Raw genomic sequence first — 23091 nt, 5'->3', positions numbered from 1 at the left:
GAAGGAAGGCAAGCCAGGGCTTCCTTAGCACTAGTACACGTGTTTACTTGTCTGTGCCTCTGTCTTTCCATTCCTACACAATTTATCTGCGTATATAAACTGACAGATTGACTAGCCACCAGAGTTTGATTCTGGCCTTAAGTACTTTAAGTTAAACTTGTGTGATAACTCAGTTTACAATGAGTTTTTAGTGCAGTAAAAGACGTGTTTTATCAGTGAATTCAAAAACAGTGATGGTATCTCAGATATTGCACAAGAAGTATTTAAGAGAAAAAATAGGTTAAAATCAGTTAATGTAGTCATCTCTGTTTTGAAGCAGTAAATGCAGCTTTTGAAAGTTACTTTCGGGAGGGAGACACAAGAGGGAAGAGATATGGGAACATGTGTATTTGTATAACTGATTCACTTTGTTATAAAGCAGAAACTAACACACCATTGTAAAGCAATTATACTCCAATAAAGATGTAAAAAAAAAAAGTTACTGTCATTGATGACAAATGTGGTCCTTTTTGTGGGACCACAGTGTAGCCTTTTCTTTGTAGTGGGGGCCAATGGGTTCTTCCTGCATATGCAGTTGCAACCAAGATGCATTTACTCAGCCCCTGCCTTCTGCAGACTTCTTAACCCTGGGAAGCCAAGTTACTGACTGTGTTCTACACTTCTCAGGGGGTGGTGAGGACTGTTCCTTTGAGAATAGTAATAATAATTGTAGCTAACATGGAGCATTTCCGGGTGTGCTCTGCACTGTATTAAGTACTTATATATGTAACCTCATTTCATCCTCACAGTAATTTTGTGACTTATGGATAGTTATTATCTCCATTTGACAAAGGAGGAAACTGATGCTTATAAAGGTAAAGAAGTTGTCCAGGATCACTCAGCTGATGAGGGGTAGAGGTAGGATTTGAACCTAGGCAAAAGGACAGGCAGTCTTTAGAGCCATACACTTAACCAGCACAAAGCTGGATGGCCCCTTGCATACCCTTGGAAGGCCGAGGCCAGGAGACCGTTCCAGCAGAGGGCAAAGGGGGGCTTGGCAGAGAGGCCATTGGGGATGCTCTGTGAAGAGGACTGCTCTGTCCAAGTAGCCCAGGCCCTGGTACCCTGGGGTCCAGGGTAGGGGAGGTGGCTGGGAGTGGACCAAGCCTGAGGCCAGGCAGCTCAGGTCTCAGCCCCAGTCGCCTGGCCTACAGCATGTCTTGAGTGTGCTATGTATCTAACACTGTTCTGGGTACCCTGGAAATCCCAGCGCCATTGCAGATGGCGTCCCTAGCCACAAAGATACTAGAGTTTACATGAGAAGATAAAAGTTGACATTTGGAGGGGGTGGCAATGAATGTTTTCTAAAATGCATCACTTTACCGTTTCTCGGTGAATGTATGTTTTCGGGAGATTCACAAGGGCATTCACAGCATTCCCGAGTCTGCATTGTCTCTCAAGAAGGGAATCCCTGGGGGCTGGGAGGGGAGAGGGAATTGCATGAAGGTGATCAAAAGATACAAACTTCCAGTTATAAATAAGTACTAGGGATGTAACGTACAACTTGATGACTACAGTTAACACTGCTGTATGGTATATGTGAAAGCTGTTAAGAAAGTAGATCCTATGAGTTCTCATAACAAGGAAAATCCTTTTTTTTCTTTTCTTTCTTTTTTTTTGTTTCTATTTGAGATGATGGATATTAACTAAACTTACTGTGGTAATCATTTACCAATATATGTAAGTCAAATCATTATGCTGTGTACCTTAAACTTACAGGGTGCTGTATGTCAATTATGTCTCAATGAAACTAGAAGAAAAGAAACCTAAATGACCATTGATAGATGAATGGATAAAGAAGATGTGGTAAATATATACAATGGAATATTACTCAGCCATAAAAAGAAATGAAATTGAGTAATTTGTAGAGATATGGATGGACGTAGAGTCTGTCATATAGAGTGAAGTAAGTCAGAAAGAGAAAAACTAATATGTATTAATGCATATGTGTGGCATCTAGAAAAAGGGTACAGATGAATATATTTGCAGGGCAGGAATAGAAACGCAGGCATACAGAACGGACGTGTGGACACAGTGGGGGAAGGGGAGGGTAGGATGAATTGGGAGATTAGGTTTGACATAAGTACACTACCATGTGTAAAATAGACAGCTAGTGGGAACCCCGCTGTAGAGCACAGGGAGCTCAACTCAGTGCTCTGTGATGACCTAGATGGGTGGGATGGGGGGGAGGGAGGTCCAAGAGGGAGGGGATATATGTATACATATAGCTGATTGACTTCACTGTACAGCAGAAACTAACACAACATTGTAAAGCAATTATACTCCAATTAAAAAAAGCAAAGAAAAGAAATCACTTTTCTCCTGGCCTCCAACCTGGCTGTTCTCCCTCCATGTCCTTGGAGCATATGTTTCCCATCTTGTGTGTGTGTAACAGTGTGCATGTTTCTGGGTCCTTCACTTTCACTGAAGTCTCAGACCCCAAAGGGGACACCAGAAGAGTTGACAAGCAGCACCAGTGGGCAGAATTATCCTCACCCCTTCCCTGGGCCCTGTCTGCTGCCAGCCGCCTGAACTGGGTGGAGATGCACCCAGCTCAGATGTGCCTGGCGAGTGGGCTGGGAGGAGGAACAGGATCTCCCGTGTTTGAGCCAAACCCATTTCAAGCCACAATTACCCGGTTTCAATTCCAGCTGTGCTTTGTCAGGTGTCATGTATCCCTCCACATTCCTCCATGTAGCCACATGGCTGCGTGGCTCGTGGGGTCAGCAGCAAAACAACAAGATGTCTGGGGCTCTGCTGCGGGTTGAAATGATGCCTGTCATCTTTGTATTGTCCTTTTGGTACCTAGGTTTAGCCTCCAAGGGGTACTGATATCGAATGTGTACCCTCAGAAGGATGAGAGACTGTCACCCTTACCCAGAGGTGTGCCGGTAGGTGCGTACAGCCAGCTCTCCTGAAATAAAGCCCTGGCTTGCAGTGTTTGCCAGTTTCTGAGGTGTAAATACTCCTAAGCTCACCAGCATAGCATCACTACACACAGTAGAGAAGAGATGGGCAGCAGCACGCCTGTTGCCACAGATCGAGACCATAGATGGAAACAGCTTCCAGAGCAGAGTAAAATGTGTAGAATGATTAGGAAGTCATATGTTTTGAGCAGTTAGTATCTTTTTTTAAAATACATTTATTTATTTTATTTATTTATTTTTGGCTGCGTTGGGTCTTCGTTGCTGCGTGCGGGATTTCTCTAGTTGCGGCGAGCGGGGGCTAGTCTTCGTTGCGGTGCGCGGGCTTCTCATTGCGGTGGCTTCTCTTGTTGCGGAGCACAGGCTCTAGGTGCGCGGGCTTCAGTAGTTGTGGCATGTGGGCTCAGTAGTTGTGGCTCGCGGGCTCTAGAGCGCAGGCTCAGTAGTTGTGGCACATGGGCTTAGTTGCTCCGCGGCATGTAGGATCTTCCCGGACCAGGGCTCAAACCCATGTCCCCTGCATTGGCAGGCGGATTCTTAACCGCTGCTCCACCAGGGAAGTCCCGGTACCTTTGTTTTTAATATAGTTTATTGTAACTTTGTATAATTTAATTTTCAGTAATGGCTGTGTTTAACAACTGGCTCACAGATTTCCTGGAAGTTTAACAGTTATCTCTTGCAAGCCACTGTAAGCTGGCCTCAGCACACCACCGCTCTCACACTGCACCTGTTTCAGAAGACATTGTTTTGGGGGTAGGAATTAGTCCAGGAGGCCCAAAGAGCCATGAGAAAGGGAGGACCCAGTAGTGACTCCCTGGGTGTGGTGGGGGCTATGCATGGGGTTCCAGGTACCTAACCCCCTGTTGTCCAGAGCCCAGCAGCCTGGCCTACATGGCTGAGGGGTATCTGGGCCCATAGCGAAGCGTCAGGGTGGGTTTTTTGTGTTCCAGGACTCCTCCTCAGACACTTTTTGCAGGTCCCTTGATCATTGCTTCATCAGAGAGGGCTTCACCAACCACCTCCACACTTAGAGGTGATCCCCATGGTACACCCTCTCAGCCCCATGACCCCGGTCCTTTTCCTTCCAGGCACTCTCCACAAGTAATCTTCTCCACATTCACATGTGAATTTCTGTGTTTGCTGCCATCTCTTCCTCTACTGGAAGCTCTAGGAGGGCTGTGCCAGTCTCACTGACCCGGAGCACCCAGCACATAGCAGGTGCCCAGTGAACACCTGTGGAGGGGAAGGGCCTGAGAGAGCAGGCTGAGAGACACACACAAAAACGAGGAGGGAGAGGAGACAGCCATTTACCTTATTTGAGTTTCTTTTTCCAAGAAGAACAAGCCGTTGGGAGTGTACTGGGTACCCTTTGACCTTTCCAGCTACAAGGGGTGTATCTGCTGCCAAGTGACAGAGACCTGATTTTAAATGGCGTGAATAATAAGAGAAATCCATTAGCTCACTAACCAGAAGCCCCAAGGTAGGGTTGCTCCAGGTGGGTGTTTTCGGCAGCTTGACGATGTTCTCAGGGACCCGGGTTCTTTCCCTCTTTCTGCTCTGCCTCCTTAGGGTAGAAACTCTGCTCTCAGACCAGGCCCTCCATGCTTGCCAGGAGCTAGAGGCACCACCTGGATATAGTCATGCCCTACAAACATCAGTTCCTTCCTGTGTGGCTCTTCTTAGGAGTAAGGAAACCTCTCCCAGAGACCACATGTCCTGTCCTAACGCAGCCCTGCAAGGGGACTAGGATGACCAGAGATTCTCAAAGTGGAGTGCCCAGACCAGTAGCACCAGCATCACCTTGGAGCTTGTTCAAAACTGAGTGGGTGGGGCCCAGCGATCTGAGTTTTAACAAGCTCTCCCGGTGATTTGGTGCTTGGTAAGGTCAAGTTTAAGAACCACGGCTGGCCTAATTGTGACCCACCCTTCAGAGGGTGAACTCAACTGGGGCTCTGCTGAGAGGAAGTGGGGAGACTGGTGGGGTGGGGCTGAGCCATCCTCAGAGACTGGAGCTGCAGATGAGACACTTTGCATCCACTGCCTTTAACCAACGCCATGAAGGAGACAAGGCTCAGAGTCCTGTGATGAGGGGCAGGGCTGCCCAGGCAAGAGCCTATGGCTCTGAACCCCCCAACCTTTGCCTTCTCTCCTTCCCCCCAGCTACCAGAGATTCACTGACTGTTACAAGTGCTTCTACCAGTTGCAGCCTGAGATGACACAACGCATCTATGACAAGTTTGTAACTCAGTTGCAGACATCTATCCAGGTGAGTGGCAAGAAGCCCAGCAGGTACTATTGGCTCGGGTCCTGCCTCCAGATCGTCAGCCCCCTGAAGGCAGGGACCCTGCCCTCAGCCCCTGTCTACCCTCAGTTCCCAAAACTGTCCTCTGTGCTCCCAGGCTGCAGTGGCCATCATCCGCTCCCTCCAAATGACAGGGGTGTCTTGAATGCCCCTCCTCTCATTGCACTGTGTTGTAATTGAGTTTATAGTTGTCCCACCTGACCTTGTGAGCTCAGCGAGGGCACGCCTGGGTCTACTCCTCTGTGTTTCTCCAGCACCTGGTGCAAAGCCTGGCACAGAGGAGGCATTTAGCGAATTGTTGAATTCATTGGCACTGCATACCGGAGGAGATACAGAAAAGGACAGGGTTCCATTCCTGTCTTTAAGTGATCCCTCTGGGGAGTTTAACTTCCGTCCTGTCACACTCCAGGATGGGCTTCGTTAAGCATCAGAATGTATGTGTGCTGTCCGCAAAGGGTGCTCAGCTGTGGGGACAACAGCAGGGATGCAGCCTTCAGAGATGATGTGCAGGAGGAGAGGCTTGCTGCAGGCTCTTTTTAAACGTATTCTATTTTATACTTTATTTTCTTAATTATAAAAGTCACATGTAGAAAAGTTGGAATGTTTGTATAAAGACAGAACTTTAAATTAGCTAAAATTTTACTAAGTGCCATTAGTAGTTCAGCATATGGAGTTGTCTGGTATTACTATAGCTCTTTCCTCTTTTCTCTTCAGGAGGAAATCTCTGAAATCAAAGCGGAGGGAAACCTGGAAGCTGTCCTGAATGCGCTGGATGTGATTGTGGAAGGAAGCAAGGACTGCGAGCAGCCGGCTTGGTGAGAAGGGTGATGCCTGCCCCCCAGCACGGACAGGTGGAGAGGACCAACACCAAACAGTGACCCAGAACAGAGAGACAAATGCATAGCCCCTCTGGGGGAGGAGAGCTGGGGGCAAGCGCATGTAGTCCAGGGGGTTGAGGTGACTGGGATGAGAGAAATCTTCCCGGGGAGCTCATTTCAGGACCCATCTGGCCTGCAAGAGAGAGGGTAGAGGGAGTGGGATGAGGCACAATAGTGAGGTTTGGAGTCTTATGTCGATTACTCTGGCCCAGGCATCTGGTTTTTATTCGTTTGTTCATTCAACAAACACTTAGAAGGCACTTACTATACGCCTAATACTGTTGTAGATGCCAGAGATTCAGCAGTGACTAAGGCACGAAAGACCTTCTCTACCGGGGCTGTCATTCCAGTGGGCAGCCCTGCTGCCAGGTTGTTCTGGGCAGGATGGAGAAGGAGGCCCTGGGGACAGGAGTGGAGAGTTGAGGCCACCGAGGTGGCGAGCGGCCTGAGCTCCTGCCTCCTGCCTCCATTCCCTGCCTGAGTAGAATCCTAGGTCAGGAGGAGTAAAAACCGTTTTTGTGCTTTTCAGTTTGCTAATGCTTTGTGACATTCATAACTTAAGAGAATTAACTTTTATAACTGAGAAAGAATTTTTAAAGAACCTACAGTGGCTTCTACCCCACTGCCCATCAGAACTGGCCTGTCTCCTCCCTCTGGGCACTCAGAACCCCCTAAACTCTTGCCTCCTCAGACCTGTCTTTCCTTTATCTTCTCACATTAGCCAGCCAGGGCCTCTTGGGGTCTGGGCCTGCTCTCAGGCCGCCACCTTCCCCCATCTCTCCAGCTCACAGTCCCGTGGTGTGGATGCACCAGCAAGGCACATGGTCACAAGGACCGAGGAAATCATCTCCAGGCCTGGAGGTTTACAGCTGGAGGGAGTGTCTGTGGATGAGGAGGAGGGCTAAGGTGCGGGTTGGTGAGAAGAGGAGAGATGGGTTTCTGGGAGCTGAAGCTAGGGGACAAGGGGTTAGCGTCCCCTCAGGAGCAGGAGCCGTGCGGTTGGGTCTTGGGAGTGAGAGGGACCGCAGGAGAGGCCTCGAGAGCCAGCCAGCCGGAGGCTGAAGGTGGGAATGCCACTGGCTGGGTTTGGAAGGAGAAGCCTTACTCCACACAACGACTCCCTGTCCCCACCCCTGCGCCCCCTGCGGCCCTGCAGGCGCCCTAGTGGGATCCCAGAGAAGGACCTGCGCAGCACTGTGGTGCCCTACTTTCTGCAGCAGCGGGACGCCCTGCAGCGCCGTGTGCAGAAACAGGAGGCTGAGAACAGGCAGCTGGCAGATGCCGTCCTGGCCGGGCGCAGGCAGGTGGAGGAGCTGCAGCTGCAGGGCCAGGCCCGGCAGCAGGCCTGGCAGGTGAGTGTCCCGGCCCTGCCCTCAGGCACGTGCTCCCCTGCTGCAGCCCAGGAGAAAATGGGCCCAGGGAGGGCAAGTGACTTGCCATGGGATGGCTCCTCCATGTCAGGGTCAGGGTTAATCCTCTGTAGCTATGGTGGTTCTACTGCACGTGACCACTGCCCAGTACCTTTAAAATGTGTACAGTAGAATGACTTCTAGAGCCGTCAACATACCTAAGACATATCCTCCGTGCAACAAATATGGGTCCTTTGAGGGTGAACTCAATTTCTGAAAGTGGCCCACAGTCACTTGGGGCCAAGTTGGTGAATAAGGGGGAAGAGAGTAGTCAGGCTGGGTGACACAGTTAGCACATGTGGCTACAGAGCGATGAGGTGGATTTTCTCGCCGGCTCAAAATGTAGTTCCAAAAGAGGGTTTCTAGTGGGGCTTGAACGGTGGCCCATTACTGGGTTCTCCTCATCATTTAGATGTCCAACTTATGTTTACCTGTGGCCACTCGACAGCTCCCTTCCTGGGGCAGACCCTCCTATTCCCGCGGGGAATAAGTCCCCAGATCCATGGCTCTCAGGTCCCCTGGTCTTCTTCCCAAGACCAGTCAGGGGCAATCTGAAGGCCCTGCCCCAGCCTCAGCAAGGCGACAGCAGGAGAGAGGCCGGTGCCTTGCTCTGCTTCCTCTTATCTTCACCCCTCAGCCTCCTGCTGTAACACACTGGCCCTGGGGGTGTGTAGTGTAGTGCAGTGGCCCAGGCTCTACACAGCAGACACCCAGGTGGTATAACCGAGGCCTCCGCCTAGCACCGTCTCCTGGGACAGCTTCCATAGTTGAGAGTTGTGTCTCGGGGCTGCCTTGCTGAGTCCTCTGGCTGCTCTGCTATTGGCGCTTCATCACCATGAGGCCAAGGGTCACTCCCCTGTCTAGGCTTTGGCTTCCAAATTGGCCAACTAGTGACCCCCAACGCCCTGCCAGCTCTGACATTCAGTGCTTCTATTTTAAGAGGAAGAAGGAAGCCCCCTGCTCTTATAGCCACACCTCTCCCATTACAGCTACAGATGCTAACCATTGTTTGAAGTGGGTCAGCTGGATTGAGTGTTCAGTGCTGAGCCCTGTGTGGGCTCAAAGAGCCCTTTTTCACTACAATTCCCATGTCTGTAGCCCAGCTGAAAGTCCACTTAATTTAAGAAAGTTTTTCTGCTACAAATCTCCGGTGAGGTCAGAGGATCAGGGGACACTTAAGGGGCCCTTTTTGAAAATCGGCTCTGCTCTGGGGAGGCCCAGCCTAGGTGGCCATGGCACCCAGCCTGCCATAAACAACTGCTGAGTGGGGCGGATTTCCTAATATGCCCTGCTGGGCCTGTGATATGAGTTACAGACCCCTTCCTTATCATCCTGGGGGAAACCCAGGCCTGGAGTCAAGGACAGTGGAGGGAAAGGGTTTGGATTTTCTCATCTCCCAGTCTGTCTGTTCTCTCTCATTGATGTCAGGCTCTACACAGAGAACAGAAGGAGCTGGTGGCCGTGCTGAGGGAGCCTGAGTGAGGAGGAGAGGGCCCGGCCCAGGAGCAGAGGGCAGTCAAGGTCAAGGGCCTGTGGTCCAGGATGCTGGGCCTGAGTGAGCTGCCTCCGAGAACAGTCCCTAAACAGTGATGGAATTTGCCGGAGAAGGAGGCCTCAGCTGTGTCCACTGCCATTGTGCCTCTGGGGCTCCCTTGGGATCAAAAACACACACTACCTTCAGATTCCTCCCTGTTTTCTTCTAACTTTAGGAATCTTGGCCAGCTCCCGCCCTGGGAATTAGGCACCATGCTTCCTCTCCTTTAGGTTCAGGCCAACCCCCCCACCCTACCCCCATCACACATATCGCCTATTCCTGAGCCCTCCCTAGGACCTGGCTTGGGGAATCTGTATTCAGTTTCCACTGATTGCCCCCTTGCTGGCCAGCCCAAGGGCCCTTGCCATGTTCTCCCCACATCCACAAATAAACTTCCTCCACTACACTGTAATCTGTGAGGATGCTCCCTCTGCCTGGCCTCTCCCAGGACTCTCCTGGGCCAAGATCCCACCCTGGACTCCAGAGTCCTGGCTCCAATCGAGGCCCCAGTTGCAGGGCTCTGAGAGCCTCCAGGCTGGGGTGGGTTGGTGGGGGGTGTATCTGACCATCATGTATGGAAGGGCAGTGAAGCCCCTTGTCACAGAAACCAGGAGCCTTCGGTTCCCTGAGGCCAGGACAAGCTGCCGGGGGGGTGTCGCTCTGTCCAGCTGCGCCTGCCCTTCTCTTTGCCTTGGGTTGATTCTGAGAGGCTCTATGGTGGGCCTCCCTAGGTGTTTGTTTGCGCCTGGTGAGTGCTCGAACATGGAGCAAGTGGGCCCTCCAAATGGCTGGGACTTTGTCTTCTGGCTTCTCACAACCCCCTCTTCCCCAGCCAGGGCCACAGGGCATCAGGAGTGACTTAGCCAAAGGCAGGGTGAGTGTTTCCTCCAGACTGGAGGGTGAAGGAGGTGGGTATGGGTGGGGGCAGAACTTTCTTCCCTGGCAAGGGCTTCACCCTAACTCTGTAGAGAGAGGCCTGGTTGGGTCTGTCTAGGAACAGCGGGGACACTCGGGAAGATGGCAGGGTGGTCCCTGATCATCAATCCCACCCCCCATATTGAGCCTAGCGGCTCCTCCCTCCTCCTGGACACACCCGAACATCTAGCCACCGGCCGCGGGGTGGAGGCAGCAGTGCTTCGTCTGGCAGGTCTCCACCTGGTGAGTGGGTGGTGGGTGAGGACACCCTCCCTCTTCTCCAGGCTGAGCTGAAGCAGAAGTGGCTTTCAGGTGTGGGGTGGGGCTTTTCAGGCTGGATGTTCTGCCCCTCAGAGGACAGGTCCCCAGGGTTGTTGGCAGTGGGGAGGCTGTGAGGGCAGGAAAAGGATCGGGGTGGGGCGGTCAGGAGCTCAGAGGTGCGAGGGGCATGGGGAAGGGGGTTCCCACCTCAGTGCCCACCTGGCCAGTCACAGACAGAAGGGCTGTCCTTACCTCACACCTGGCCACACCTGTGTTGGCTTTTGGCTCTTGGCCCTATGCTGCCCCAACCCCTTCCCCCGTCCCGAGGCTCAGGGCCTGAGCAGAGTCGAGCCGCCCCCATGCCAGGCCTGCTGTTGAGGTCTCTCCGGGGCAGGGGCCCTCGGGGTGAATGAGGGCATTGGCCCTCCCTCCCTGAGTTTGGCTCCTGCCCACAGGGCTGACAGTGGAAATCAGCCTGTGGGAGGCTGTAGCCCAGCTCTGTGCGAATCTATTTTGGACCTCTGGGCCCCCCTTCCTCTCTAGGCTCCCCACCCCTACCCCTCGCGGTCTGCCCCGCTGGTGCTCAAACTGAGACTGGGGCTCCGAGGGAGAATGAGTAGGCGCTGGGGGACCTGGGGCGACCCCCTTGAGGAGGGGCTGGGGACCTTGTCTGGAGGCTGGCAGTCTTGGACTGAGGCCCATCACTCCCAGGGGCCTGCCCAGGCAGCCGCAGCTCTAACCACAACATCCTTTGGGGTTTGGCCTAGGCGGATGACCACCAAATAGCCCTGGTAGATTCCCCCAAGACCCGCCCGCACCCTTGCCTCTGGGGCACAGCCCAGAGAGTATAAAACAGCGCTGGAGGCCGGGAGGGGCAGACCAGCTGAGTCCTGAGCAGCAGCCCTAGCGCAGCTGCTGACAGACACACCATGAGGCCCCTCATGTTCCTCGCCCTACTGGCCCTGGCCACACTCTGCCTCGCTGGCTGGGCAGGTGAGTGCCCCTACCCCTGCCCCAGCCCGCGGGAGCTGTGAGGGGAAAGCACCTTGGTCTCACCTCTCCTCACCCCTTCCACTGGCAGTCCCTATTGGCAGTCTAACCACCTTTCTGTGGGCTCAGTCCATTTGCCCCCACTGCTGTCCTTGTGGAGGGAGAGGAGGGGAGAGGGGAGGAGAGGGAGAGCCCTAGAGATGAGCAGGGGTGAACTGGGCTCCTTTTTCTTGCAGATGCAAAGCCCAGAGATGAGGAGTCTGGCAAAGGTGCAGGTATGAGGCAGGGCCTGATGGGAAGCTGTGCCCTGTATCACTCAATGGTGCTGCCCACTCCCAGCACCCCTGTCTCACCCTGGTCCCCTCAGTCCCATTCTCCCCTCCTGCCCCCTCCCATCTGGCTCTCAGGAAGGCCAGCCTACTCCCCACCTTGTCCACCCAAACTCGGAGTCACCTGACCCCTGACCCTCTGCTCCACAGCCTTTGTGTCCAAGCAGGAGGGCAGCGAGGTGGTGAAGAGACTCAGGCGCTACCTGGATCATGGGCTAGGGTGAGAGAAAAGGAGGTGCTGGGCCAGGGCCCTGCATCTCCAGGATGGGCTGGGAGGAGCGGCCGCTGTGGGAGGACTCTGGAGCCCCACGTGCAGTGGGAGGAGGGGTGGGCATTTTGCATGGAGGCTGATGCCAGTGTGTTGGGCTCTCAGAACCCCAGCCCCCTACCCAGATCCTCTGGAGCCCAGGAGGGAGGTGTGTGAGCTCAACCCTGCCTGTGACGAGCTGGCTGACCACATTGGCTTCCAGGAGACCTATCAGCGCTTCTACGGCACAGTCTAGAGCTCTCAGCCCTGCCGGCCTGGCTGGCAGCCCCCAGCTCTGACTCCTCTCCGGGACCCCTTCCCCCTCCCCTCACCCTGACCTCCCTGCCTGGCAAGTGTGAGATCCCAGCAGCTGGGAGCATCATCCCAGCTGCTCCAGAATAAACTCCGGAAGAGGAACTGGTGGGGCTGTGATTCTTTGTCCATCTGTGGAGTGTGAGGAGGAGGTGTTGGGAGGATGGGGAGTGGAGAGGAGGTTTTACCTTTTTCAGTCCCAGAAAGTGCTTCCCAAAATCTGTTGTTGAGTTATTTATTTATCCCTGCCTCAGTCCAGAAGCATTGAAGGTGGCTTCCTAAAGTCTAAATAGGGTTCTCCTCTCTAGCCCAGCACCCTCCCCAACCTCAACCCACTGCCCCATCTGTGACACACCCAAATAGACCAGATCCCAAAGGCCTGGATGCCTGGAGTACACGGCTGTGACCAGGACAGACGGCCTCATCACCACAGGCAAAGAGCTTCCGGTAGATGGTACTGCCTGGTTTGGGGGTGGGGGCAGTAGCGGGCCTCCCGGCCTGGTTAATAAGCATTCAGGATGGGCCTGGGTTAGTCATGTTAGTTCTCGCCTGGGCTGAGCAGGAGCTCCAGGAGCACCAGAGGTGGGACCAGTTGAAAGGGCCCAACACCTCCCCATCCCAGCCTTCGAAGGCGGGTGGGGCAACTCCAGCCTGGACACTTGCACCTCCCTTCTCAGACCCTCAGCACTTCCCCCAGCCCCATCAAGAGCACCCTCCCTGACCCTCCTACTCTCTACCAGCCCCCCAGCCCCTCTCCTCTCCTCTGCCTTCTGATCTCCGCACTCCCTCCTCAGCCACTCCTCTTGGTTCCAGGCTCAGAAGTGCACCCATCTTATCAGGCCTGGGTCTGGGCTCCTCCCCAGCATGGGGGGCGGGGTCTGGCCTCTGCTTCCCTCCAGGGCAGGCTCAGAGCTGGGGCCTCACTGTAGTTTGGCCTTTGTATTCCCCTCCAGCGGGCCACCCTGCAGCAGGGGGCACGTACTGGGAGCCCGAAATAGGGAAGCTGTGAAAGCAGCAATGATGAGCAGGTTCCCGGCCACCGCCAAGCCCAGTGTGGCCACTGTGCCCGCCAGGCCCAGCGGCGGTTCCTGCATGGCCAGCCAGGCTCGGCGAGATCCCATATCAGCCAGCACCGCCTCCAGCTGGAAGTGCGTGCCCAGCACTGCACAGATGTGGAATAGCTGGTGGCTGTGGCCTGTGGGGAGGATGGGCGGGTGAGGGCACATACCCCATCCCCAGGGCTGCCCCAACTCGTCCTGTGACCCATGGTGAGCACCACATCCTCTGGGCCTGCTACTCCCCTAAAACTGGGAATAAGAAACCCAACTCCCAGAGTTATTGGCAAGAGTGAGTGAGCTGCTGTGCACAGAGCTCCTGGCCTACAGGCGGCTGGTTTTGTTGTTATCTGAGGACTGGGGCTGGGCCTGGACCCTGAGGGCCCTGCCAGGAATACTCTCCTTTACTCAGTTCACTCTGTGCTCTGGGGAGCTGTCTCCCCATCCCCTCCTGGGCCAGGCCAGGTCTGCTCTCACCGATGTAATCAAAGCGTCCTGGTGCCAGCCGCTCAGGCAGGTGGGAGGCAAAGAGGAAGCCAGTGAGCAACGCGCAGAAGAGGTGGTAGCCGTGGCTGGTGCTCAGTGCCTCCTGCCCACAGCTGTGGCCCCTGCCCCAGCACAGTCCGAGCTGGCAAAGGAAAAGCAGGGTTGATGGGGAGGGGCTTTGGGGGTGGACATGATGTGTCTGGGATCTGGTGAGGATGAGGAGGGGGAGGGCACAGCTGGACTGGGTGCTGGGCTAGGAGGGTGGGCGGCAGGGCTGAGTCAGGGATCGAGGGGGCAGGGCTGGGAGTGGGCATTGTGAGGGTCAGGACAGGAAAGCAGGAGCCTTACCCGATAGAAAAGCGGGAGGTTGTCGAACAGAAAGGGATAGGTGAAGGCGGCCGTGCGGAGGATCTTACTGAGCGCAGGGCTTTCTAGCTCGGGGAACCTGGGAGGCGGGAGTGAAAGGCTGGTCACCATCCTTACGCTGGGGTGGGGGTCAGAGGAGGGCAGAGGACCTTTGGCCAAGATGGAATGTCAGTGTAGCTTAGTGGCTGTGAAAGCCCTTAGGCCACATGACTCCTCTGTAAGTGACAACAGCTGTTAGCCGGGGATAGACACCTGCCTCTTAGGTGGCTGTGAGAGTTAGAGAGACAGCGCAGGGATGGTGTTGTTGCACAGGGTCTGGGCACAGTAAGTCCTCAATAAACCGTCCCATTGTTACCAGTGTTGTTCAAGAGCAGTGAAACGCAGGCACAACCCAGCGGTCCTGGGTGTCCAAGTGTTTGTGGGTGCCCTGCCCTGTCCCTCCGCCTTCCCCTTCACCACTGGCCGAGAACCCACCGGGAGTAGCAGGAGAGGCCGGTGCACAGGAAAGAATTGAGTGCGGCGGCGGGCACAAATAGCTGGTGCAGGCGGCTGTGCAGCCAGGAGGCCGGCATGGAGTAGGCGGCATAGGGGAAGGCGCAGCCTGGCGGGGGGCGGGGGAGGGGAGCTGAGGCCCCGCCCCGGAGACCCCCGCGCCACACCCCCGCCCCGCCCCGGAACGCCCCCGCCCCCCTGCCCACCGCCCCCGCCTCCGCCGTGGGGCTCACCCAGGCTGTAGAGGCTGAGCGCGCCGTAGTCCAGGAAGTAGCAGATGTGACGCGCGCGGGGTGACATGGAGCTGAAGGTGTGCGCGCAGCACGACGCAAACGGGTAGAGGCAGGCGGGCAGCAGGAAGACGAGAAGCGGCCAGTGGTAGGGCTCCGACCGGAAGCCCTGGCCTCCCGCCAGCGCCAGGAGGCGCCACAGGAAGTACCTGCATCAGGCACGTGCTCAGGCCACCGGACCCCCAGCGACTCCCAGTGCAGCCCGCGGGCCCGGACGGTCCCGGTCCGCCTGAGTACCCCCTTGAGCTCGAGGCCCAAGCCTGGGACAGAGCCTCCCTCACCAGGTGGGCAGGAAGTGAGTCCAGATGTTGACGGTCTCGTTGGTCATCTGGAAGGAGCTGAGGACACAGTCCAAGGCCGAGCTGGTGGGGCGGCGGTAGCCAGACATGATACCATCTTCCCAGAACACCTGGGGTTGTGGGGGCAGGGAGAGGAGAGGAGTCACTGTGTCCCACCCTTTCTCTCCAAGGGACTCCACTGTGTCCCACCCTTTCTCTGGAAGCAGGGTGGAAGGGAATGGGCTGGAGATCACAATGGCCCCAAAGTCAAACTAAATCCAACCCCATCTCACCACAGGTTCCAGTACCCAGAGAAACCCAGTTTCTCACTCAGGTGAGAAACAGAAGAGGCAGAGTAAGGGGACAAGATAGGATGGACACAGCGTGCTCTGAGGAAGCCGACTCTGGATAAAGGAGTGTTCTGGGCTCTAGGGAGCAGGTCACAAGCCTGTTCCTTAGAGAGCAGAAGAGTCCCACACTGAAATGGCAGGAATAAGAGCTAGCCTAGAGCAGGGACTTCTGCACTTGCAAAAAGAGAAGAAACTTTGCCCCGGCCAGTCCCCTGAGAAGTAGGAGTTGGTGAATCCCTCACCCTGGGGACCTGGTGGACGCGAAGGAGTTGGGGCAGCTTGAGACTGAGCATGGTGGCCCGGCACCTCCACGTTGACCTAGAGACAAAGGGCAGGGGGGGAGTTAGGTATCTGCCCCCATCCACAGGTCCCTTTTCGCCCAGGTCCAGGCCGGACCTGGTCACTGAGTCCCAGGGTAGGCTGTGTACACAGGCATGCATGCGGGTGGTAGCTGGCCACCATGCTGCTTCCTTTAGGCCAGGGGAGGCTGGCCCAGCTTCCCCAGTGGTCATAACCCCAACCCCTCCCCAGCCTAGCCTGGGGGCTATTTAGTTCCCCCATTGAGAGGGGCTGGTCAGCCTCAACTCAGCAAGGAGTGGAGGGTCCTCCTCAGCCAGAAGGCTGCCTCAGTAACCCTGGACCCTGGAGCCAGGTCCCCAACCCCCAGTTTTTGTCTCAGACGAACCCTGACTTATGGAGGACAGCACAGAGAGAGCCTAAGCTCACACCGCCACCGCCATTGCCAGCACCAGAAAGCCCCTTGGCTCACAGTGCCTGGGCTGAGCACAGAAAACTTAGGGGGCTCAGGGAGAATTCTTGGAGAGGCCAGATGCCTACCAGTGGGACAAGGAATTCGGGGGATGCCTGGCTCTTCTCTGAAGACTACACTTGTGCCCCGGGGGGCATTTGGGGTCCCTGCCCCACCTGAGCCCCGGCCCCTCAGCCTCAGACCTGTGTGCTGCTTCCGGGTGGCCGCAGCTTTGCTGCCCCCTCCTCCCGCCCCCCCCCCCCGCCTCTCAGGCCGCCTCTCCCAGGCACATTCCTTGGCACAAGTGGATGGGCTGGGCCACGGGGGCGGGAGGAGGGAGAACAGGACACTCCTCCCGCCTCTCCAGGCCAAAACTTTCCAGCCCCGCCCCGCGCCTCTTCCTGTCATCGCTTTGCCTACTCTGTGCATGTTTGCTTCGCACACACTCCGGGCCCTCACACCGCCAGCCTGAACCCCAAGCCTCTGTTCCTGTCTTTCAACATTTTGGGGGCCCTCTGCCCTTGAGCTGGGTGCTGGGGACCCTGCTGGGCACAAGGCCAACCTGGTCCCTAGTCCCTGCACCCTAGCTGAGATTTGACAGATGACCCCGGGAATTCCCTGGCGGTCCAGTGGTTAGGACTCTGTGCTTTCACTGCCGAAGGCCTGGGTTTGATCCCGGGTGGGGGAGCTAAGATCCCACTACCACGAGCCTCGGGGCGCAGCCAAAAAAAAAAAAAAAAAGAAACTAAGATAGATGACCTCTCCCGGAAGTGGGATGGGAGTATACTGACCTATCCTGAGTGCGGCCCAGCTGCCTGGGGGAGGGGTGGACCAGGACGATGCTGGCGTCTAGCTCCCCTCAGGGTCCCTTCCCTCAGCACTGGGGTTCAGAGGTGTCTGAAGTAGAGTTTGTGCTGTAGCCATGGAAATGGGGGAGGGGCCGGCCGGAGCCAGCGAGTGGCCTCTAGTTCCCCAGAATGGGCCTCGTGGTCCCAGGTGAGCTTCCTTACCCAGAGTTTGATGGGCGCTCCTAAGCTGGTGGGTCGGCAGGCCCCGGGCTCCACGGGTGGAGTCCCTGGCTCTTGCCAGCCGGGCCAATGGGAGGGAGAAGAGAGTGGCGGGCAGGCGGGCCAGGCCTGGGCGGGGAGTGGGAGACAAAGGGGAGCCAGAGAACAATCCCAGCCTTGTCCAGCCTCCAAGGAGCAGTACGGGGTGGCCCAGCCCCATTAGCAGGCAGCTCACTCTGGGCTCCAGCGCACAGCCAGCCCCTCCAGCTTGACCCCACCCCACCGAGAGCAGACTGGCCGGAAGAGGCCAAGGCCCTAGCCAGGATGCAGCCAGGGTGGTGCAGAGCGCCCCCCTCAGACCAGGCTGCCCCACAGCTCCAGGGTTCCAGGCTCTCCCAGGAGCTGAGAGTGGCTCTGCCTCAAGCTGGGCAGAGGAACCCAAACCCTGAACTTGAATTCTCCAAAACCTCCTCACTGTGCTTCGCTGCCTCTCAGTGCCTGGTGCTGGGCAGAATCCAGAGCAAATGCATTTGGTGAATACGTTGGTTCAACCTCGAGGGGTTCACCAAGCTTCTCCACTCCCCAGACACACTTGAGGTATCAGTCCTTGCGGAGGGATGGGGCTGAAGACTCAGTGGCTGGTTTCAAGGTTCACCCTCACCTCTCCTTTGAGACAGTTTCTCCCTGAGTCAGAGGGCCCAGCTGAAAACCACAAACCACCCCCAGGGAGCAATGTAGCCTTCAAAATAGTTGACCCTTGAACAGAGGTTTGAACTGCGTTTATATGCAGCTTTCTTTCACTAAATTGGAACTGCAGATACAGAGGGCGGACTATAAAATCAAGTGCAGATTTTTGCTTGCATAGGGGTCAGCGCCCTAAAACCGCTATTGTTCAGGATCACCTGTATATTGTTTTCACCTATCACCCTTGTGAAGGCAGCAGCTCAGCTCAATGAACTTCACATCAAAACCATCTCTGGAGTTTGTGCTCCAACTGCTGGTTTCTTGCTTCAACTGGGCCACCTCAAAGAAACCCTTCCAAACTGCCATTTCAGCATGTAATCTCCAATGTCCCAATAAAATTGTACAGAAAGGCACCAGGAGACAAGGAGTGGGCTTCTGGGGGTCTTTATTAAGTGATGCTTTAGTCTTAGTCTCTGCCAGGGACTGGAAGTGGGGGTGATCCCACTCCCCCCAGGTTGTCCCAGACTTGCTGTCTTAGAGGAAGGAGGCAGGAAGCCTGTTCTCCTCCGAGAACAGTCTGGGAAGCTAGGCTAGCGCTGGGGCGGGAACAGCAGAGCTGAGATCCCCGACCCTCAACCCCCAGCCCGAGCTGTATGTGCAGCCTGAGGAGGAGGGGCCGAGGCAACCCTGGCCAAAGCCTCCCACACTCAGCCCCACTCTTGCTGCTCCACTCACTGCCCTGAGCTATTCATGATCTCTGCTCGCACATTCACCTCAACACTCCAGAAACTAGCCCCACGCTCAGCTCCTCCAGGCCTTTAGTCCCGGGGAAGGACAAAAGTAGGGAAGCCCATCAGGGCAGAGGGTCCCTGGCCGAGCAGCTTCAAGGGGCCTCTCCTTTCTGCTGTCCAGCCGAACACAGGCCCCTCCCTAGATAGTAGGGGGGGGTTGTAGCCTCAAACTTCACCCCCCTCTCCTCTTACTGGCATCCCACTCTGTCCCAGCACAGCAGCCCAGAGCACAAAGCACAGTGACCATGGGGCTGGTGGGCACAGAAGCCCTCATTGGCATACAGGCCAGACTGCCTGCAGCCATCGTGGGCCTGCTCCCTGCCCTGGAAGCTAGACGAAGGGAGACAGAAAACAGAAGTGGGGCGATGTGTGTGCAGCCCCTGCAGCAGGCGGAGGGGATCTAACCCCTGCCCTGCTATTGGTGCAGGCAGCTCCAGGCCCCTCTTCCTTAAGAGTCCCCAAGGCTTCAGAGCTGCCCAGCCCCTGCAAAGGGAGATGAGAGGGGGATGGGTGATCCTCGAGGAGAGGAAGGGTCTGCAAAGAACCACCCAGACACCTGGTGTTACCCAACTCTACCCCCAGGCCCAGAGGGCCCAAACTCCTGGCACCAACCACCCTGCGTCTTGGGTGAGGAAGAAGGGCCCCTTCTGCTGTCCCTTCCCCTCAGAGGTCCAGGAACCACTCCAACGAAACGCAGACACCCGTGCCTGCCACCTGCCCCTGGGGAAAGCAGGGAGGCTGAGGCAGGAAGGCTGGCTAGGGGCCCACAGGCCTCTCCTGCTCCAAGCACTTTCCTTGCTTTCCTGACGTCGTCTTGGCAACAGGGGGACCCCGCCCTCCCAGCTGGCTCCTGGGCCCTCCCTGCAGCCTGTGTGCAGCTGGGCTTCCTTCCTGTGTGCGTGCGTGAGTCTGCGTGTGGTGGGGTGACTACAGGTGGTGGTCCTGGCTGCCAGGGAGGGCAGGAGAGATCTGGAGTCAGCCCCGCTGCAGGGCCTGGGGGTCGGTCTCAACCAATCTCCTTCCACTGCTTGTAGAAGTCCAGAACATTCTTGATGTCCACACTGGCATGAGCAGCGGCCTGCAAGGCTGCCTGTAGAATTGGGGGGAGGACAAATGGAGGAGGGCCTGACCTCCCAAACTCTGGGACAAGTCGTTGAGGGGCTGGGGAAGGGGTGATGGAAGAGGAAAAGGGCAGCTGTCTGTCTGAGGGAGTCGACTCCAGTACCTCGTCCCCATTCCACACTCTGCCAAACATCACCCCGTGACCCACCTGCATAGGGCCTGAGAGCGTGCTGGGGTTGTCCAGTGGAAGGCCTGTGATGATGGTCACCATGCCGCTCGGGTCCTCCTCACCTGCCCCCTGGGCCAGAGTCAGCTGTTTGCAGCTGTCCAGGATTTTATAGAGCGTCCTGGTGGAAGCAGGGGGAAGGCGGGCCAAGCCCCAGCATTAGCACAGCCTGAACACCAGATCTCCAGGGCACAGGGGAAGCTGGGGGTGAGGGGGGCACCAGGAGAGAGCAAGAGAAACCAGGCAGCCCAGAGGAGTGGGTCCTGGAAGCTGGCCCTGGAGGACACGCTACAGGGACTGGGCAAAGGTTCAATGAGTAAGGAAGCTGAGCCCAAGGATCTCAGGGCCATGGGGGCTCAGATGCTGGAGCAACTTCTCACTCCATCTAAGGTGAGACCTGCAGGAGGCCTCTGGCAGAATGAGCCTGGCCCCACGCTGGTCCTGCTGCCTGTTACAGGATTCTCCAGCCCCGTCCCTCTGTCCTGGGGAGTGCCCACAGAGGAGCAAGGCAGGCGGCCTATCTGAGGTTCTAGGGGTGGGGCTGAAATTTTACCAGGCATCTGCATCCTGCCTCTTCAGCTTATGCCGCTCAAAGCTCTTCCCCACCTCTTTCTGGCAGCGAATGTACCTGCAAAGGAGACGAGAGAGTGAAGGTTGGGGGCAGGGGAGAGGGAGGGCACCTCATACAAAGCAGGCCATTGTGGCGCAGGGGACCCAGTTTTATGGGGAGGGGGCACGTCTCCCCCATCACAGGTCTGTTTGGAGTCATTTTGAAGTGGCTTCCTAGCTGCTGAGCCCAGCTTGCTTTTCCTCCTGATAACATCAATTCTTTGGTTCCTCCCTGGGGAGGAGCTGGGAGGGGAGAAGCAGCAGATGCTTTTCAAGTCAGTGCTTCTGGAGACAAGGTCCGAACAAGCAGGCTTTGTGCAGCTTTCTGACCAGGCAAGGGCAGATGCAGAGGAGGGGTGGGCCAGCCAGCAGAGAGCAGGGAGCTTTCTCCCTTTTCCCTACACCCAGTGTCTAGTCCTTTTCTGGCCCCAAAGGCCAGAAGGAAGGGCCTGTGCTGGGCTGAGCACCTATAACACTGCCATCTGTCCCCCCAACCCCATGGGAAGCCCCTGGGCAGCCCCGATGAAGGCACTCCCACCTTGGTCAACCTGATCACCTAAAGCAGGAGAACCTCCTGCAAAGGAGTCCACAGCTTGGAGGTGGGGGCTTGTTCCCCTCTCCCCAGTCACAGTGATCTCATGTTTGCCCCAGAGGTAGATGGACAGCAGGTCACTGTTCCCCAACAGGGCTCCTGGCTCCTCCAATCGCTGTCTATTTCAGCACCTAAGACCCTGACTTCTAATTATGTCTTCGGCCTCCCTCCCCAGGCAGTGAGCCAACTGTGAGCAGGGGCGTGTCTTACACGAGGAACACACGCATTTGTTGTCTGGGCTCAGCACAGGTCCAGCCAGGCCTGCACTCACCTGTTCCCTTTTTTAAACTCTGCCTCCAGGTATCGGATCCCATCCCGGGCCCCGGGGTGTTCCTTCTTCAGCAAATCCAGGCCATCAATCACTGGCAGGCAAGATAGGGGTGGGGGAACGACAGAACAGATGAGCTCAGGCTGTCGTGACATGGGGCTCTGCAGAAGCATCTGCACTCACTCCAGGACACACTGCAGGAAAAGGGACCGTAGCTCCTACAGGAATCCTGAAGTTCTTTCAAAGACTCACTTTCTGCCAACAATGTATTTGGCAACTTACCAACTGCTTTCGCTTAGATTTTCTCATCTGTTTCTCCCAACCATCTTGTGAGTCAGGGTTTAACAGGGATTGTCATGCCCATTTCGCAGATGAAATGACTGAAGTTCAGAGAGGTGGCAGGACTTGACCAAGGCCACTGTGTGTAAACTGGGCCCCAAGTAAGGGTCTCTCAATCCCAAGCCAGATTCTCTTTTAGCCACACTCTCTGCTCCCACCTCTCCAATACACTTACCTGTCCTTGGGATGATGACAATGAAGCGGCCACTGGTGGCCAGCTGGCGGATGACAGGGAGGTGGTGGCAAAGGGCTTGGGTGTCGGGGACGAGGTAGGGAGACATTGCTGACTGGGCCTTGGGCTGCTGCAGGCTCCCTTCCAGCTGAGAGACCTCGAGCTGTTGAGAGAAGGCAGAGTGGGTGGAGCTGCGTGCAGCCTGGGCAGGGGAAGAATGGTACTCAAGGTGGCTCCTATGGGGCTCCTCCTGCTGCCAATGGGAACAAGGGACCCCTTCGACGAATGGCCTCATAGGAAAAGTAGACAGAAACAAGGGTTAAAGGAAAGAGGAAGAGAAAGAGAAGGAAAAGAGACAGAAGTGAAAGCAGAAGGGAGCACGGAAGCTCAGTGACAAGTCAGCAGTTGGAAGGCAGTCTAGGAGGCTGGGAGGGTAGCCAGGGCAAGGTGGAGAGCCACAGCGGGCAGAACAGGGGCTGAAGCTGGAGGGCTGAGGACGTGCCAGGGGGCTTTAGGCAATAACCAGATCAAGAGCAGAAGGAGCGCGGGGCCCCAACTTCTTACCTGAAGTCGTAGCTGGGCCATGTCTCTCATTAGCCTGTTCCGCCGAGCTTCCTCCTGTGCCTACAAGGGGAAAATACCAGGTGCTAATTAAGCTTGGGACAAGAAGCTGGGGGAATGAATATGCCTTTCTCCAGTGATCAAGAAGACCAAAAGGGATTCCTGGAGTCTGAAATAGGTACGGCCTCATATAAAGTCAGCTCTCTATCACTCCTGCTAAGTGAGGGGAAGGGAGGTGTGGGAGAAAAAATATCCCTCCTGTGTAATCTGAACACATTCCATTAGCAGCCCACAGAAGCTCACGCCTCCTGGGGAGAGAGGGAGGGGATGGCACCTGTCTGTGTCTCAGGGTTGCTCCTCTCAATCTGTCCTCCCTCCCAGGGGATATCATCCATGCATCCCTTCGCTTTCTATCATCATCCACTTGCCAACTTCTTCCAAAAGCTGCAGCTTCAGCCCAGACCTGACCACACCTGAGTTCCAGACGTACATACCCAAATGCCTACTTGACAGCCCAACCTGCTTCTCAGAACCTGCTTCTCATCCTCTAGTGTTCCCCAGCTTGCTAAGTAAAC

General features: G+C 56.0%; 4 protein-coding genes across 8 annotated transcripts in view; 2 read left to right on the top strand and 2 right to left on the bottom strand.

Annotated features, from left to right (window-relative positions):
- Positions 1-9492, top strand: part of SLC25A44 (solute carrier family 25 member 44) — a 45404-nt gene extending 35912 nt beyond the window's left edge. For 3 of the 5 annotated variants that reach the window (XM_081225148.1, XM_081225149.1, XM_081225153.1), the window contains 4 exons: positions 5124-5229; positions 5980-6080; positions 7300-7495; positions 8981-9492. In XM_081225148.1, the coding sequence (XP_081081274.1) occupies positions 5124-5229; positions 5980-6080; positions 7300-7495; positions 8981-9034 (457 nt within the window). In that variant the 3' untranslated portion in view covers positions 9035-9492. The remainder of the gene's footprint in view (positions 1-5123; positions 5230-5979; positions 6081-7299; positions 7496-8980) is intronic. The other 2 variants (XM_081225150.1, XM_081225154.1) reach the window with 1 other exon arrangement.
- Positions 9493-9616: 124 nt separating this feature from the next.
- Positions 9617-12236, top strand: BGLAP (bone gamma-carboxyglutamate protein). The gene is made up of 4 exons (XM_081225155.1): positions 9617-11255; positions 11489-11527; positions 11732-11801; positions 11955-12236. The coding sequence occupies exons 1-4, from the start codon at positions 11192-11194 to the stop codon at positions 12082-12084; spliced, it is 303 nt and encodes a 100-aa protein (XP_081081281.1). The 5' UTR covers positions 9617-11191; the 3' UTR covers positions 12085-12236.
- A 712-nt stretch (positions 12237-12948) lies between these two features.
- On the bottom strand, positions 12949-20063 carry PAQR6 (progestin and adipoQ receptor family member 6). Its single transcript, XM_081225156.1, has 8 exons — positions 19958-20063; positions 15700-15775; positions 15111-15238; positions 14773-14978; positions 14522-14648; positions 14030-14126; positions 13673-13823; positions 12949-13335 (listed from the first exon to the last, which is right to left on the bottom strand). The coding sequence occupies exons 2-8, from the start codon at positions 15748-15750 to the stop codon at positions 13061-13063; spliced, it is 1035 nt and encodes a 344-aa protein (XP_081081282.1). The 5' UTR covers positions 15751-15775; positions 19958-20063; the 3' UTR covers positions 12949-13060.
- SMG5 (SMG5 nonsense mediated mRNA decay factor) overlaps positions 18325-23091 on the bottom strand; it is a 27898-nt gene continuing 23131 nt past the window's right edge. The window contains exons 17-22 of the mRNA XM_081225147.1: positions 22520-22579; positions 21959-22118; positions 21448-21538; positions 20529-20603; positions 19958-20096; positions 18325-19777 (exon numbers count right to left, since the gene is read on the bottom strand). Of these exons, the coding sequence (XP_081081273.1) occupies positions 19694-19777; positions 19958-20096; positions 20529-20603; positions 21448-21538; positions 21959-22118; positions 22520-22579 (609 nt within the window). The 3' untranslated portion in view covers positions 18325-19693. The remainder of the gene's footprint in view (positions 19778-19957; positions 20097-20528; positions 20604-21447; positions 21539-21958; positions 22119-22519; positions 22580-23091) is intronic.

The sequence above is a fragment of the Mesoplodon bidens genome, assembly GCF_964165515.1.
Source record: "Mesoplodon bidens genome assembly, chromosome: 2".
Classification (NCBI taxonomy): domain Eukaryota; kingdom Metazoa; phylum Chordata; class Mammalia; order Artiodactyla; family Ziphiidae; genus Mesoplodon; species Mesoplodon bidens.
Note: the sequence above shows the minus strand (reverse complement) of the source record. Positions and strands in the feature narration are given on the sequence as shown.